Source organism: Ipomoea triloba, chromosome 15, assembly GCF_003576645.1.
Source record: "Ipomoea triloba cultivar NCNSP0323 chromosome 15, ASM357664v1".
Classification (NCBI taxonomy): Eukaryota; Viridiplantae; Streptophyta; class Magnoliopsida; order Solanales; family Convolvulaceae; genus Ipomoea; species Ipomoea triloba.
This window is the reverse complement of record NC_044930.1, coordinates 2,679,420-2,696,843: the sequence shown is the minus strand read 5'-3', so window position 1 is coordinate 2,696,843 and position 17,424 is coordinate 2,679,420. Positions and strand designations below refer to the sequence as shown.

The following is a 17,424-nucleotide window of genomic DNA, read 5'->3' as shown; positions in this document are numbered from 1 at the left end:
CAAAGAGCCCAGCCTAACTTAAGAAGTTAAACTCCAAATTATCTATGGTGGGATTTGTATTCTACCCTACCGCTTAAACTTGAGGCAACATTCCAAATTTATACATGCATATATAAGATAAGGAGTATTAAACATGATTTGTTTCTAGCTAGCAATAATGTTCAAAGACACAACTACACAAGTCCTCATCCTCAATCCAATTTTCACCATCACCATCTTCCATTTTTGTTCATCTATCCCACTCCAATTCTTTCGATTTTAGTTACTTTCCCCACCACTCTACATGGCTACTATATTCTCATGGAGCAAACTACATACAGGGTATAATTGTCATATATAAGAAAAACAAATGGCATGTGAAGGCCAACATGAAAAGATACAAGCTAAGGACCCCCCATACATGTGCAAACCTCACATGTATTGATATAAGATTGGCAGGTGTTTTCCTTAGCTTCTCCGCTGGGGCGAGCAGAATGGCAGAACTAACAAAACAGATTACACATTAAAGATTTAAGAATGCATGGATGAGGAATCATCCATGGCCACATATACTCTGCTCTGCTTGTCCTTATACTCACATGTGTACGTTGGAAATGTGCACCCAACTCCAACAATATAATCCTCCAAACCCGCCCTAAGCTACCAACCACCCATTTTTATTCTCGTGAACCTTATATATATTATATATATATATATATATATGAATTGAGTCCATATATAGAATTTTTATAATATATAATATTGTGTAAGTGTATATATACGCTTGTTTGCATTCTTGTGGTTTTTGTCTTGGAACATTGGAAATTAGGTCTAACTATGGGGACCATCCATGTTTGTAGTTAGGTATGTATATATGTTAGTTTAATTTGTGACTATATTGTTCCCGTGACTCCTCCTATGATTAGTTGCACATATACATGTTTAATTGGGTGTATGTAGCCATTGCCAATGAGGCAGCTACTTTAAAAACTTTTCCATTAGCATCGAACACAAGTTCAATTGACTAATAAAAATAAGTTTATATACTTCACCGTGCATAGTTCAAATGAATTTAAGGTTCTGTAAGCTAATTAAGCCACATTCCATGATTTACCAGTTCAATGGTCATTTTATGATAAAACATTTGACCATTGTACAATCTCAAATCTTGAATTTAGTATAAATATCTTCTGTTTATATGTTCTTAGCTTCCTAAGTTTTTATTCTTCCATACATACTATCTAAAGAAAACTCACAACAAATTATAACATGGACCAGGATCTACCTTACATTATAGACCCTGATTCAAAAATAACTTTTAGATTCTGTATCAGTTGACACATTCTACCTGCAGTCGATAGTTTTTGTACATGTAGCTATCATATTATGTATCAACAATTATCAAGTTATTTGTTTACATATACAAAAACTGTTAACTCTAAATACATAATAAGTTAACTGAAAGTACATAATTTTTGTATCACGATTCACAATGCAATATCAACGTTCATGGTATAACAATTGAAAACTCACCCTATCCCACTAGCATTTACCTCCGGGCATAGGGTGAATAAGTGAATTCATTTGGTTTCAAAAAAAAAAAAAAAAGTGAATTCAATTTTTATTTAAAAAAAAAAAAAAAGAAGAAAAATATAACTCCATTGATAGTATTGGGGTATTGGGCTTCAAAAGTAATAACGGATTCCTGGGCTTATGTTTTGGGCTTGGGCTCTATACACTACGATTTACTTAAAAATATGGGTTTGGGCTTTGAACTGTTTAAGATTTAGGGTGAATTGTATAAAATGTTTATTACCAGTCACCACACTCAGTTACTCACCAGTCAGAAGACACTCCAGATAGACAGTGGTTTTATTGTTTTAATGCCGGTGAGGCTTTTCCGGTTCCGATCATTTTCCGGCCGTCTAAGTTAACTAATGGCGGCTCCTTCCACAGGTACAAGTATATGTCTACACATGTTCTATATTTATATTTTTATCATATGAAACCCAACACGGATCAGTAAGATATTGGAATTCGTCGGTTTTTGGTTGATTAATTGGAGAATTTTTGTGATAATATTTTTTTTTTTTCAAAATGTTGAGAAATGCTTATTCACCTTCATGAGCTTATACTATATCGTATAGATGACCTTTTGGATTGTGATTGAGAATTTGTGGTTATTTGCTCACGAATTTGAAGATGAGATAAGGTATAAGCATCTGCTTCAAGGGTTAACAACATTAATGATGTGTTCTTATATTCAATGCAACGGTGGCTTTGAGCCTTTCAGTTTGGATTGGTTGCTAATTCCAGTATTATGATTTGAGCCGTTATCAATGTTGAAGTAATGCCAAACAAAATTCTAGCATAAACTGTCTAATTTCGAAGTACATGAATTCTTGAACATGAAAGAGTCTTTATATGGATCGGAGTAATATTTTTGAAGTTATAATAAAACAGAATATTGCATCTTTGTAGTTTGTGATCTTTTGTTTATGCTGAATTCTTATGAGGAGCAATGATAGGTTCTGATGAGATGCCAAAAGGAGACAAACTTGTCTTAAGGGGTTTAAAATTCTATGGATACCATGGGGTGAAGCCTGAAGAAAGGACTCTGGGTCAAAAGTTTGTAGTGGATGTGGATGCCTGGATGGACCTTCGAGCTGCTGGTAAATCTGACCAGTTATCAGACACACTTAGTTACACTGATATTTACAGGTGAGTTTGGAGTAACTATCTTCCATCTTTTTATACTATTTTTATCTTTAGTTTGAGTTTTAGATCAAAAGATGAAGTAAATGGATGCACATTTTGAAGTGGCTTATAGACATTTATGTACTTCCATTGTTTCCTTTGCATCCCAAAACACAAGCGGTTAAGTTATACTAGATTTATTAGTAGAACAAAGTTACCGAAGTTTTTTAGTATTCACCAACTCTAGATAAATCATCATTATATTTATATATCAATCTTATGAGCTTTGTGACTTTAGATGCCATTCTTTTCACAACTTATCTTATTTGAACCAATTTGTCTACTAAGTTACTTTTGTTAAATTGGTATAGTCAACTTGGGATAGCTTTAATGACTGAAGTTTCCTTCACTCCTTCCCTTCCAAAAGCTCCCCACAAATGCACACCACAATTTGTATTTGGGTTTTTTTTTTTTGGTGTGATAAAGTTCACCTTCTCTATAACATTTATTGCCCTCTTCCATTCATGCTGTGACAATGAGCACAGGAGAATATCATTATCACCCTATGTTTACCCCTTTTGTGAGATGAAATTCCTTAAATCTTACCTTCTAGAATAACAGGTTCAAAGGAACAATTATATTCTTTGGTGCTTCTTTTGGCACAATATTTGTCATTAATCATCATTTCAACATTTGGATTTGGCAGCATAGTAAAAGAGGTCGTGGAGGGATCACCACATAATCTTCTTGAATCTGTGGCTGAACAGATTTCATCTACAACCCTGAGCAAATACCACCAGGTAAATGCTGTGCGTGTTCATGTTGGAAAGCCACATGTTTCAATCAAAGGACCACTCGACTACTTGGGTGTTGAGATCATTAGATACCGAAGCATTGACATATAAATCCACCGAGGCTAATATTCTGCTGGTCGATCCTTCACCGAAATCTATGCAATGTGTGTTTTTCTTGTATTATAAATAAAACTCTTCATAACCTCGTATTGATGAAACTTTAAGTTTAAATTGATTGATCGTGTTAAGTTTGCTTTTTGATTTCTTACATTGCCTTGTTAGAACATTTCTAGGTTTTTTAGTACATGAGTTGAAGAAGGCATTCAAAAATGTTTTAACAACAACAATAATAAACATTATAGGATTTTTTTTAAAAAAAAATTAGTTTATTAGTGTATGTTACAGGGAAGAACATATTCTCAAAGTCACAAGTAATATGGTATATTTATAGTTTTTAAGTTTTGTTAAAGATCATATTCTCAAAGTCACAAGTAATGTGGTATATTTATAGTTTTTAATTTTTGTTAGTGGTTGAATATGTATCAATTTATAGGGTTTTGTGTAAAGATTTATAGAAATTAGTTTATTGCATTATTATTCATATAATAATCAAATGTATAACAAAAATTTAATTTAGTAAAAAAATATATAGTATGAGTACCATGTCCTCCAATTTGAGAAAGTCATCTCTTGTTACTAGACAATATGGTCATTGAGTGTTTGGTTAATCAATTTTTTGTAACAACTGATTGCTCCAAAATGTTAAAAATCAAAAAATTGTTCAAAAACAGTTTTTTCAATAACTATTTTGAGAAAATAAATTATATCCTTAAAGATTATTTTGCATGTAATTAACTATCAACTAGCATCTAATTTATCAACATTTTTCTATAAGCAATTAATATTATCAGCTAGTTAAATCCGCTAACATAATCTGCTAACAGTTATCAACTAACAACTATTTGCCAAACACCGTCAATTTATGTATTACTTTCAATTGCTTGTATTTTTTTGTCTATTGCACGTTTGCACATTTTTTTAATTTTAATTTTAATTTTTAATTGCTTGAAATTCAGAATTTAGTATCTTACTATACTAGTTGATAGCAAATCATTAATGATATATTTGTTACTTTTTCGGCACTCAATGTTGGCTTTTAGATGGAACTATGTCGTGGACGGACTTGATTTCCCTTCATTCCAATGTAATTAATAGTAGTGGTGATAAATTTTGGTAATTTTCTTAAATATTGTCATGATGTTACTGTATTGGTAATTAATATATATATATATATATATATATATATATACACATACATATTATATATGATTGGATAAAATATACTACGTATATTGTCCGCCGTCATACACGTAACTATGCCTAGCAAAGGAGTTGGAGTGATTATTCTGGCATAAACTTGATGTATTAAAAAAGAAAAAAATGTTAGAGGCAGTCATTCATAGGCTCATAGCATAGTAATACTATATGTATTCTGATTCTCTATGTTATTTTTAATTCCATACTAAGATGTTTTTTTATTGGTTTAAAGAATAAAATTGACTGTTGTTTTTATTTATTCATTTTTATTTACCCAATAAAATTTGTATTCGTGATGAGTGTTATACTTTAGGAGAACACATATATCATTTTTCTTCCAAGCACGAGCATGTCTAATTTAATAAATTATTATGTAGACCTGTATTCATCTTACAAAGTGGACCATACACAATTACTAAATGTTCATAATTTACTTTTAAAAAATTTATAATTTATGTACTACAAAGATACTATATTAATTTTATAAAACCATCTAAAATTTTCAGATATTCAAAATAAACTTCAGATATTTCCCGAACCCAACCCCCGCTTGCCTAAACTAGATAAGCCTCATAACAGTTGGGCCAGCTTTACTTCTCACGCCAAACTCAGAGCACCACACGCCAAGCGCAAGTTTAACGTCTCATCTCGTAAACGGTAAACGTGCACACAAGCATTACCCCTCCCGCCTCGACTCTCACCGCAAATTCCACGTCACCCTTCCGCATCGCCACGTGTCGATGCACGCAACGCCGTGGTCAGACGTGGCACCCTCTCGCCATGCTTTTCTTCCCATTCCACCATGTGTCTCTTCCATGCTCCGAAACTCAGACCGAACGTTTTAAAACCCCAATAGAATTCATAGTTTTCTGCAGGGCGTTAAGGAAATCTTTTGGAGTGTTTTTAATTTGGAGGAATGATGATGATGGCGGCGATCACTCCGGCGAAGCGTACGCCGCCGCAGTGGCAGGTGATTGCTCTGGTGGCGAACCATTTGGATCCAAAATCGCTAGCGGTGGCCTCGTGCGTCTGCAAATTGTGGTTTATTTCTATGTCCTCCGATCACCTATGGCGCTCCATCTGCACCGCGCGGTTCCCTTCTCTCTCGGCTCTCCGCCTCGCCGACCCGGGCGTCCCGTACCGGAGACTATACGCGCTCGGGCGCGTGTCGGAGACGCGCCGCCTCAGGAAACGGCCTCCGCCGCCTCTGCTCTCCATGTCCAGCATCATCTTCGCCGTCAACGTCTCCCACAACGGCTCGTCCCTCATCGCCGTGGTGAAGCCCGGGAGGGAGCTCGACGTCGACCGGAACGGCGTTTTCCGGTTCGACGTCGACGTGGCCGGGGGCGGGAGTTTGGCGGGAATGCAGGCGGTGCGTGATCTGAGAGTGACGTGGGACGTTGTGTTGGAAGGGTACCAGTGTAAATTCACAATGTTGGACTGCGAAGGGAAAGGGAACTTGGTGTCTGGATTGGAAGCGTGGTACTCGGAGGAGCTTCCGCCGCCGGGATGCTGCTCCAACGACGCCGTGAGCGGCCTCGTGTCGGATCTGAGATTGGTATTTAAGGAAAGCTGTGGAAGAATAGTGGTGGCGAATATGAGCTTAGGGTTACTGAATATAGTGAGCTGGAGATATGTTCTAGTGGTTGATACTCTCAGATATTTGCAGCATTTTCTTTTGCCCTAATATCAGTTCGAGTTTCATTGGAAGCAATATTGACTCTTTATGCAATTTATTGGTTTCAGAAACAAGTTAGAATTTCAATGTGAGCAATATTGACTCTTTAGTTTCAGTGGGAGTAATATTAACTCTTTATGCAATTCACTGGTTAGAGTTCGAGAGCAATATTAACTCTTTATTCTTCGGTAGGTCGAGAAAATAGTTATGAAGTAATGAAGTTTGGTAGTACTAAAAAAAAATATTCATAAATGTTGCATCCGGACTCTAGGGGAATAGTGAGTTTTTTGACTAACAAAAGCAAACAAAAACCAAATTACTTGTGTAATGAAAAAGCTTACAGACAAGCAGAGATATGGCAACTTAGGTGCTCTTATCCAACACAGGCAAACAGGCAGCTAAAACATCGGCTGCTTGGTCTAATTCCTGCTTTGAGATGATGAGAGGAGGAACAAGCCTCACAACATTGCCTTTTCCGGCAGTCAAGACGAGGAGGCCGGAGTTTTGACACGCCTCCACGAGTGGCGTTGCCGCCACATCGAGTTCTATGCCGATGATGAGCCCGAAGCCTCTTATCTCCTTCACATGGTTGTTTCCTCCCAGCTTCTTGCCCAACAGTTCTTTGAAGTACTGTCCTTTGTCGGAAACACTGGCCAGAAATTCTGGGTTTGAAATTTTATCTAGTACAGTCACTGCGGCATTGCAGACCAGAGGACCACCGGCGAAGGTGCTGCCGTGATCTCCATAGTTTATGGCAGCGGCTACCTTCTCGGTCACCAGCACGGCCCCGATAGGTAGACCTCCGGCAAGGGGCTTGGCTAGCGTCATTATATCCGGGTATACACCATAAGCTTCATGCGCCCAAAGATAACCAGTTCGTCCTAGGCCACATTGAACCTATAAAAAAGATCAATGGTCATTAAATCTTCATAATCCCGGGCAACTTCATTCAAGTTGGTAAGACTGTTGACTCGATAACTACAAAATTATAAGTTCAAACTCTCTAACAGAAAAGGCCTATTCGCCTTCTTGATTTTGAGTTGGTCAGCTATGGGTACTAACGCACGAGTTTCCCTTGTCACTCCAAAAATATATATGATAGTTAATAACAATGTCCAAAAAACAATACAAAACGAGAAGTATAAATCTTAATATGTATTAGAGAGCATCACTCCAAAAATATATATGATAGTTAATAACAATGTCCAAAAAACAATACAAAACGAAAAGTATAAATCTTCATATGTATTAGAGAGCACAAAACAATAGATACCAAACGAAAAGAAGGTGTAATCCATGTTTCCATTGAGACAAGAATAAAAAACCAAACACAATCTCAATATTCAATATGCATTAGAGAGCACAAAACAATAGATACCAACTAAGATCGTATAATAGAATAGAAACATGGCAACAAACTGCTTTGCCTTCCTAACCAAATCAAAAGCTAAGATGATGCAACTATGCACTCTATTCACAAAAGGACTCATTCTAAGAGCATTAGACTCAGAAAACCACCAGTGAAAACTACTACACTTTTCATCACTTTAGCATATCTACAGACCAAGCCAAGAAAAGGATGCCAAAAGATACATCCCCATCCCCCACCCCAAAGTAGGGTATGATAAGGCCAATTTCCATAAACAACCTATTTAGGGTAGGGTCTAGTAGATGCAACGACCATGAAGAATGAAGAGATATTATCCTGCTAGTTCTCAAGTAGGTGCAAAGGACAAGCAAGAACATTCAAATTAAACAATAACAGAAATTGTCAATAGCCCCCATGAAGACATGAACAAAGTGCAACATTCATGAATATATCTAGTAGATTTGATATAATAGATTGATTGCATACCTCATCAAACACAAGAAGTGAACCAGCATTATCACAGGAAGTACGTAGAGCTTGTAAAAACTCCTTTGTAGCACTATATATGCCCCCTTCACCCTGGATTGGTTCGACAAAAACAGCAGCAATTTTTCCACTCTGAATCAGTTCTGTTGCTGCCTGAATATTACCATATTCTAAGAAAGTAACTCCCGGCATCACAGGTTCAAATGGTGACCTATAATGCACTTTACTTGTCAAAGCAACAGCGCCCATAGTCCTCCCATGAAAGCAATTGGAGAAGGCAATAAACTCCACAGGAGGCTGCTCCATGTCAGGATGTGAAAATCTCTGGAACTTCCTTGCAAACTTAATTGCAGCTTCATTTGCTTCAGTTCCAGAATTTGAGAAGAAAACACGGTCAGCAAATGAGCAACCGACAAGGCGTTTTGCCAGTTCAACCTACATGAACAAAGTACTTTCTTGTTTGCTTGCAGCAATAAACAATCAGAAATATTTCACCAGGTAATTTTGTTTTAAAACTACTTTAGACCAAATATATCAAAATAACATTCTCACTAATTAAATTTCCAAAGATCTACCAAAAACCTCTAGGGGTTAAGCATTTTACCCTGAAGAATGGAATAAATGCAAAAAATGAATAAAAAAAAATCTTCACCTCTAAATTGCAGATCTTAAGTAACTATTTAGAATTTCCACTTTGTAGTTTAACTTTCATATGACAAAAAGGGCCAACCAATAGAGTATTCTTAATAGCCAACAACCAACGGATTTTAACAAACCTTGAAAATATTTTAGGAAAAAATGTCAAATAGGTCAACTTATCTCTTTTGTGCAATTGGCAATTGGGTCATTGAACTTAAAAAGTGTACAATTCAACAATCAAACAAGTAAAATATGTGCAATTAGAACATTTTTCTAATTTTTTTAAAATTCAATTTGAATTAAAAAAATTTCAATATTGACTCCAACCAGTATGGTAGAGGTAAAATGCAACTCTTAATACATACATATAAGTAGTATAATATGATTTTACAGAAATTTTTTTTAAAAATGTTCGAATTGCACAAATTTTGCTTGTTTGATGGTTCAATTGCACACTCTTTTAAGATCAAGAGTGATCAAATTGCACCAAAGCAAGAAGTTCATTCTATTTGACACTTTTTTCTAATATTTTAAATGAAAAGTAAAGCTACCTGCGGAAGTGAATGGTAGATATTGCTGACGTGAGTTAGGATATTAGCCTGCTGGGTAACCGCCCGGACCCAATCGGGATCGGCATGGCCGAGGGCATTGACGGCAATCCCCGAGGTCAAATCCAAGTACTCTCGCCCTTCAACATCGTACAATTTACAGCCTTTGCCACTAGAAAGCACCAGGGGAGCTCTGGCATAGGTCCCCACGAAATACCTCTCAGATTCCTCCATAATCTCGCTGCTCTTCGCCCGGGTTCCCAACTTCGCCGCCCCGGAATCCGGTGCGCGCGTTTCCACGTTAAGGCACGCCGCCACTCTCCCGCCGCCATTGCAAGGAGGGATTGCGAGTCTCCTGTATTGCGGAACGAGATTGGTCGAGCGGCGGTACTTATTGGCCGCCGGCGAAAGCGGATTGTGGTTGGTGAACAGGTTGGCTGAGCAGCTCATTATTGATCAGCGAAGAAGACGAATGCGAATAGAACAAGCTTTGGAAAATGGCGGAAGTGGGGAGTGGCGAGGTTTTGACGCTTCTATTTAAGGGTGCGTTTGGTAGGGACAAAGGGAAAACGAGAAACACGGCTACTAGAGATTCCCATCCAAACAAATCTTTGCTCACATTCTACGGTTCTACCTTCATAATTCCTCAGATCGTGATTTTGGAATGTAAAATATAATAATTAGACAATTATTTCGTACCATCATTCTAGCAGCGCAGAAAACCAAAAGTCCAAAAACGTGAAATGGGGTATGAGAAACACAATTATAATTTGAAAATTGTTTGTCATAAATGATAGATGATAGATATGTAAATATAAAAGAGAATAACACTTGGCAAGAATAAAAAATGTTATCATATCATCTCAGGTGAAAATTCGGCGATGGTCAAATCGTCGTTGATTGCCTTCTTCGGTGAAATCGCGACGAAGTGGTTGCCTTCCATGGAGAAGGCGAAAAGTTTTGTCTTCTCTTGGAGAGGTGACAAGTTGGTTGCCTTCCTCTGGTGGAAGGTCGCTTCCCACCGTCGAAGTATGGCGACCAGCAACGATTCTATCGTCACAGTTGTTGGATTTTTCATTGAATAGTAAATGGCCTACAATAGCAGGTCATTTACTAATTTTTTGTGTTTCTTTGTCCCAATTTAACATGTTAAAGAGCACTTTTTAAATGTATAAGGGCCTAATTGACTTTTAGATAATGTTTAAGGGTTTGACTTTTTTCCCTAAAACTAAAAAACATGTTAATAAAGAAATTAATGGGTATGTTGATTTGATGATATCTTACCATGAGTCAACTGATGTGGGATTATATGTGCTTGACGAACTTTCTCATATGTTTGTTTTGGTTGAGGCTAACGCAGTAGGTATCTATTAATATCGGGTTGTGAAGTTTCTTTTGCAATGTCTTGTCTGTTGTACAGAAAAATATAATTACTTAATTGTTATATTTTTTCATTCAATTCAAACGCATTTTTAACATGAGTAGCTGGTTAAAAAAATCTGAACATCTCAAAGTAAAAATATAATGGAAAATGCTTATTACCCATCTTAAATTTTCCTAGATTTCCCTCATGATGTGGCTTTCACTCATTGAATGTCATGAATTGACTAACCTACCACTAATTAAAAAAAAAAAAAGAAGTAACCAATTAATTAATAACACATCATGAGAGATAGATTGGAGGGGGAAAATATGAGGAGTATCTAACATTACTCAAATGTAATTATCAATTGTGTTGCTTTTCCTAATTATGTTCATCTTCCTACTCTTTTTAATGTATTGTTAGCTAGAGTAATTCTACATGTACTTCTATTTTTTACTTCATATGACATGAGATGTCTTGATTGCTTAATCTAATAGGCTTGGTTTCATAATTTTACTATTCTTTTTTCTTCCTCCAATCAAATGTGAACATAAGTGGGAGTATAAGTTGAGAGTATGCGAAATATTTTTAAAAATTGGGTATGATAGTACCTAATATATGTATCGTTTTATTTTTATCCCCCCCAAAAAAAAAAAGGCTAAAGTGACATTTCGCATCATAAACTATATTGAATTATTCATGTCGCACCTTGAACTTTCATAACGTCCATTTCGATACACAAACCATTAATTTTTTTTTTCATCTAGCATTTTTCACAGGTTACTAAGTTACTATGATGACATGACACAGGTAATTAGCTTATGTGGATCTTCTTTTTAAGTCAATCCAAAATTTTTAAGCAAACCCCAAAAATCAACGCCTCACACTGCCCCTTCCCGGTGCCTTTAGCCGAACCAATGCTCACTAGACCAAATCACCACAACCCTTCCACAATCAACTGCTCCTCCACTCCCTTGCGGCAGCGTGCGCCGAGCCCACCGACGACCTGCCTAGAGGTGACCGCAGTTCGTTCCGGTTCCAAACCGCCGGTTCATGGTTCTAAGGTTACACAAACTAGAACCGGAACCTTATATAAAGGTTCCGGTTCCGATTCAATCGGAATTTTTTTATATATATAATTATATATAATATGTTTTGTTATTATAAAAACATATTATAATTTTTGTAATTATTATTTTGGCTACTACCTACGGGCAGTAGCTAAATGCCTAAATATAAAAAGAAATTTATTATTATTTTACGGTTTCGGTACCAGTTGTTGGGCTGGAAAAGGTTTAGAAGAAAACAAAAGAAATTAAAAAAAAAAAAGAAAAAAAAGTCCAAGCTAGCATAGATTTCTTATAACTTATAGGTAACCTGTAAAAATTGTTAGATGAAAAAAATTAATGGTTTGTGTATCGAAATAGACCTTATGAAAGTTCAAAATGCGACTTGAATAATAATATAGTTCATTGTGCCTTTAGCAAAAAAAGAATTATGTTGCTACGAAAATAATAAAATATGCCCGTTGTCGACACTTGTCGAGTACTCGAGTTGTCCTTAAGCTGGCTGGTGGCTGCGAGCTAATGGGGTCACAAGACAAGTACACAACAACCAAATATTCGTTACCCCGCCGATCCAAATTTCATACACAGATTATAGATAGCCTCTCCACAAATACAAAAAACACCACCGCCTTCTGCGCCGCCCATCTCCGCCTGCCGCCGCCACCACAACATTTACAGTAAGCTCTATTTCTCCTCAACTGCTATCTCATTTCGCTTGCCGCCGATATTCATCGGCGTAGGCTCGAAATAGCTGCAAGTAAAAAAGCAAACGGAAATTGGAATAGTGTATTTGAATTTATCTATCGTTAACGCTACCTTATCATGTAATGGATGATATCTCTTCCTACCGTCAGAGATATAGGGCTTAAATCCTCATTGATGCCATGATTGCTTATATAATACTCCGTAACTGATAGTTTTGCAAGGATGCAGAGCAAAAATGCTTTTGCGTTGTTAGCTGTAAAATGGCATACAGTTTGATCATATAAATTATACCTTGTGAGCTGTGAACGATACCTTATTAGCACTGGAGGACATTGCCTCCTTACTGTTAGAGGATAATAGAGCTTAAATCCTTGTTGATGCCATGGTTGATTGTATGATACTGATAGCTGTGTAAGGATACTGAGCAAAAATGCTTTCTGTGTTGTTAGCTGTAAAATGGCATACAATTTGATCATATAAGTTATACATTGTGAGCTGTGAATGCCACCTTATTAGGACTGGAGGTCATTGCCTCCCCACTGTTAGAGGATAATAGAGCTTAAATCCTTGTTGATGCCATGGTTGATTGTATGATACTGATAGCTGTGAAAGGATACTGAGCAAAAATGCTTTTGTCTTGTTAGCAGTGGAATGGCATACTATTTAGCAACAAAAATTGACAGACTGTCCAATTGGAATTGGATAAAACTCTTCCCAAGTTAATTTGTGAATCCTAACTTGTAACACATTTTAAGTCCCTTTTATTTTCTTTTGGTGTTTTGTGGTTGTACGCTTATTCTTGTAATGCTAGTATATAAGAACCAATGTCCAAAGCCAATGAGTTGGTTTTCTGAGATTTATGTTGGGGGACACCAATTTCCTCGTAAATTTATACTAAGGGCCTAGAACTGGGCTTATTGGAATTCCTGTGGTTCAATTAGAGTTGGAGGACTGCAGACTTTACCCTATATCAGATTAAAAGGTACATTATCCTATACTGCAAAAATTCCCTGCCTCTGGTTTGATACTTGTATATGCATATTGGTTATTGTGATGCTACTCATTTACCTAGATGAAAAGTTTTTGATCCTCTCATTTTAACCTTTTTTTTTTTTTTTTTTTTTTAAATTTTTTAGGTAGAGGACATAAGATTATGGAAAAGCTGAACAATGAAAAAGTTGAAGAAACCTCTCAAGTTAAAGAGGTTACATCCACATATGAATATGCTATGGAAAAACTCTCATCTCTAATAACTCGGAAAAAGCGGGATGGTAAATCAACAATAAGTGAAATAGAGAAACGGGAAAGGATGTTGAGTTATATTGAGGTAAATGTCCTTATCAATAATAGAGCATTTGGCTTTAATCTCTTGTGAATTAATTGCTTCTTGCTAGTCTTGTTGGTGGTATTTTTTCTGCTTCAACATTCTGTGCCCTAAAGGCTTCTGAACATAACTGACACTCTTATGTAAAGTTATTGATGCAATAATAAGCAGGCTTGGTACTAAATATTTGGTACCAAAATTATGCATCATCTCCCCAGCTTCAACTGATAGCATTTCATGCCTTTCTAGATGCACTAGTAACTGACATTTCAATCTTATCTAAATGTGATATGAGATACTCAGATGTCTTATTGTTGAAAGTGCTTTTATCTATAGTTCTGCATATTCATGTCTCTCCAATGTTGTTTTTGCAAGAGTTCATTTTCCGATGTGGCTGATGAGTGATGACATTTGTCATTGTATTGCCCTTCACCAAAACTATTTTGCCTCTATAGAAGAAAGCTTTCATTTTATTATACTGCACACCATATATGATTCAATTCCATGATGCCATCTGCATCATTACTCACTAAAGTTCTACTTATAGAGTATTGGTTTTTAAATTATTTGGAAATTTACTATCATATATTAGGTAGCTTCAGTATATCCTAATGAATTTTCTTTGATGAGCTTAAAAGTATAGTTTTGCTATACCTATGACAAGATGTTAGATAGCTTTTCCTGACAAATAATTTGCTCACACAAAGGGTTCACCAAGTCATGAATTGCTGTATATTCACCAAAGTTTTTTGCAAGCTGTTAGATTGTTATAATTTGCAAATCTTGAATATATGATAAACTGGTGACAGACATAGAAGCTGCATTTTTTTGTTTCAGATTTTGGGCCTGGAAAAACAGATAGCTGGTCTTAAAATTATACATGTTGCTGGAACCAAAGGAAAGGTGACCTTTCTTTACCATTTAAATGTTGTTATTTTGCTATCTTTAGTTGGGAAATACTTCAGCATTCTTCCTTTTGATTCTCTGCCTTATTTTTTATGGAATTCAAAATGTAGGGTTCAACATGTGCATTCTGTGAAGCAATTTTGCGGGAGTGTGGCTTCAGAACTGGCCTTTTTACTTCTCCTCACTTAATTGATGTGAGAGAAAGATTTCGTTTAGATGGGTATATATTGTGTTCATTAAATATGTACCCTTTTAGCTATTCATGAACTTTTCATGTTGTCAAAGAGAAGAAAGCCAGCATTAGTGTTTTAAATTTTAATAACTATACTTTGAACAGTGTTGATGTAATTCTGTAAATGAAAAAGGGCTCTAGTTATAGACTAGGGAACTGTCCTTTTCCTATCCTAGATGAGAAAGGAATTCCCTAGTACATGCCATATATAATGCAATTAGGAAACTGAGTGAGATGCCTGGGTTGACATCTCAGTGAATTCCGTGTACTGCCATTGCAGCCATATTGTTTTACCTGGGCCTCAGGCCCTCAGACTAATGCATGCATTATGAGCTTGGCCCAGTCTACCATTTGCTAAGTCTAGGCCTGGTCATTAATAAGATATCCGCTTAAACTGGGCCAATAACTTGGCCCATTGGAACGGGAGGGTATTACCCTGAACAAACAACAGTTTTCATTCATTTGCTATATATTGTAAAGCACATTATTGACCTTTTTTTTTTCATGTTAAATTTATTGCTGTTAACCTATTTAGTCTATTGTGGGGTGGGGGGCAAAATTCTTGCTAGTGTTGAAAAATAGTTATGTAGGTTATCTATCATATATACTCTTACTATTCACTGTTTTGCTTTCATTCTATAGGTTGGACATATCTGAGGAAAAGTTTCTGCAGTATTTTTGGGAGATTTGGAACCAGCTGAAAGTATTCTTTCGTTCTTGTAGCTCATTTGTTGCCTAGTTGTATCTATATATTACTCCGTATTTTGCTACCTTTCTATTTTCCAGTTTTACCATGAATTAAGATATCCAAGTAAAAAAGGCTCGTTGCTCTTTACTGTAAGACACTTTTAGACAAGTAACACTGTAACAGGACACACTTGAAGTTATGATGATCATATTGCAAAATTTCTACTCTCCAAGGAATTATTGTAGTTTAGGTTGCCAGTAATAGAGACTCAATTACACTGAGATTGGAATTAACCAATTTTTATTTATTTACATATAATTCCCTTGATTTAGTCATTTTCTTCACATACTGTCAAAATGTATAATAGTTACAAATGTTATTCCCTTTTTACAAATCAGCAATCATCTTTCTTTTCAGCTTGTAATGTTTTGTGTGTGTGTGTGTGTGTGTGTGTTGAGATTAAAGTATACTCATAGAGTACCGCCTGTCTTTGAATCCAATTATTTGGCACATTAAATGAACTTATTCCTTTAATACTAAAAGTGATCATGAGAGTTTGATACTTAATCTAATTCCAGTTAATTAACCTTCTCAGTTCTTTTCTAATATGCAGGATAACATTGTGGAAGGCTTACCTATGCCTCCTCTATTCCAGTTCTTAACTCTATTGGCTTTCAAAATTTTTGCATCTGAGAAGGTATTTTTTCTTTATTGGTTTTTTTTCCCCCTGTTGATCTCTAATGTGTGGGTCTCAAAATTTCTGAAGCTTAAATGTGCAATCAGAACAAATCCTGCTAATTCCAGTTCTTCTACCTCATCTGCCAAATATTACCCTAAAAAAGCCTCTAGATAGCCAATGAAAAATGTTGATAAATTTCAGTTGCTTTGTCCTTTATTTTATAATTAAACAATAATCTATGTGTTACCTCTTGGGTGTCATTGATCACCAAAAACATTTTAACAGATGGTTTTGGGACCAAATGAGAAAATATTTTCATTATTTACTAAGTAGACTCTGCTTTCATAGGTTGATGTTGCTATCATTGAAGTTGGTATTGGGGGAACATTTGACTCAACAAATGTGGTAAGACATCTATTTTCAGGCACAACTGAACTGATTACAGCGTTAATCAACTTTAATATGGGAGTCTGTCTCAAAAATGGCTCAAATAACATAGGAGTTAAAGAAATCTACTTGTCCTCTTACTGAAAGACAATTAACTTTGCAGATCAAAGAACCTGTTGTTTGTGGCATTACTTCTCTAGGGATGGATCACATGGAAATATTGGGTAATTCCTATATTATCCATCATTCTATTGCATTGTTCTTTATGCAATCTATGCACTGCACTTGTTCTTTATCGGGGCAAGGAACGGTTGATTCATCTGTTAGTAGCCTGTCCTTGATTATGTCCAAACATTTTTCTTTGTGATGCACTTCTTATTTTTGGTTAGTAAAATTCATAGAGGCTAAACCTACTTATCCCCCCCCCCCCCCCCCCCCCCCCCCCCCCCCCCCCCCCCCCCCCCCCCCCCCCCCCCCCCCCCCCCCCCCCCCCCCCCCCCCCCCCCCCCCCCCCCCCCCCCCCCCCCCCCCCCCCCCCCCCCCCCCCCCCCCCCCCCCCCCCCCCC

The 17,424-nt window shown here is 36.6% G+C and overlaps 4 protein-coding genes across 7 annotated transcripts in view; 3 read left to right on the top strand and 1 right to left on the bottom strand.

The window, feature by feature from the left end:
* The first annotated feature begins 1,808 nt into the window (after positions 1 to 1,808).
* LOC116007141 (dihydroneopterin aldolase 1-like) lies at positions 1,809 to 3,731 on the top strand. Its single transcript, XM_031247743.1, has 3 exons — positions 1,809 to 1,935; positions 2,508 to 2,700; positions 3,383 to 3,731. The coding sequence occupies exons 1-3, from the start codon at positions 1,917 to 1,919 to the stop codon at positions 3,579 to 3,581; spliced, it is 411 nt and encodes a 136-aa protein (XP_031103603.1). The 5' UTR covers positions 1,809 to 1,916; the 3' UTR covers positions 3,582 to 3,731.
* Positions 3,732 to 5,396: 1,665 nt separating this feature from the next.
* LOC116007288 (probable F-box protein At5g04010) lies at positions 5,397 to 6,608 on the top strand. Its single transcript, XM_031247930.1, has one exon. It carries the CDS (start codon positions 5,704 to 5,706, stop codon positions 6,472 to 6,474), a length of 771 nt encoding a protein of 256 aa, XP_031103790.1. The 5' UTR covers positions 5,397 to 5,703; the 3' UTR covers positions 6,475 to 6,608.
* An 83-nt stretch (positions 6,609 to 6,691) lies between these two features.
* Positions 6,692 to 10,131, bottom strand: LOC116007287 (acetylornithine aminotransferase, mitochondrial). Its single transcript, XM_031247929.1, has 3 exons — positions 9,511 to 10,131; positions 8,321 to 8,755; positions 6,692 to 7,362 (listed from the first exon to the last, which is right to left on the bottom strand). The coding sequence occupies exons 1-3, from the start codon at positions 9,955 to 9,957 to the stop codon at positions 6,829 to 6,831; spliced, it is 1,416 nt and encodes a 471-aa protein (XP_031103789.1). The 5' UTR covers positions 9,958 to 10,131; the 3' UTR covers positions 6,692 to 6,828.
* A 2,361-nt stretch (positions 10,132 to 12,492) lies between these two features.
* Positions 12,493 to 17,424, top strand: part of LOC116007286 (folylpolyglutamate synthase) — a 10,320-nt gene continuing 5,388 nt past the window's right edge. For 3 of the 4 annotated variants that reach the window (XM_031247924.1, XM_031247928.1, XM_031247927.1), the window contains exons 1-8: positions 12,493 to 13,624; positions 13,779 to 13,969; positions 14,804 to 14,869; positions 14,983 to 15,092; positions 15,747 to 15,807; positions 16,406 to 16,489; positions 16,820 to 16,876; positions 17,022 to 17,082. In XM_031247924.1, the coding sequence (XP_031103784.1) occupies positions 13,796 to 13,969; positions 14,804 to 14,869; positions 14,983 to 15,092; positions 15,747 to 15,807; positions 16,406 to 16,489; positions 16,820 to 16,876; positions 17,022 to 17,082 (613 nt within the window). In that variant the 5' untranslated portion in view covers positions 12,493 to 13,624; positions 13,779 to 13,795. The remainder of the gene's footprint in view (positions 13,625 to 13,778; positions 13,970 to 14,803; positions 14,870 to 14,982; positions 15,093 to 15,746; positions 15,808 to 16,405; positions 16,490 to 16,819; positions 16,877 to 17,021; positions 17,083 to 17,424) is intronic. The other variant, XM_031247925.1, reaches the window with a different exon arrangement.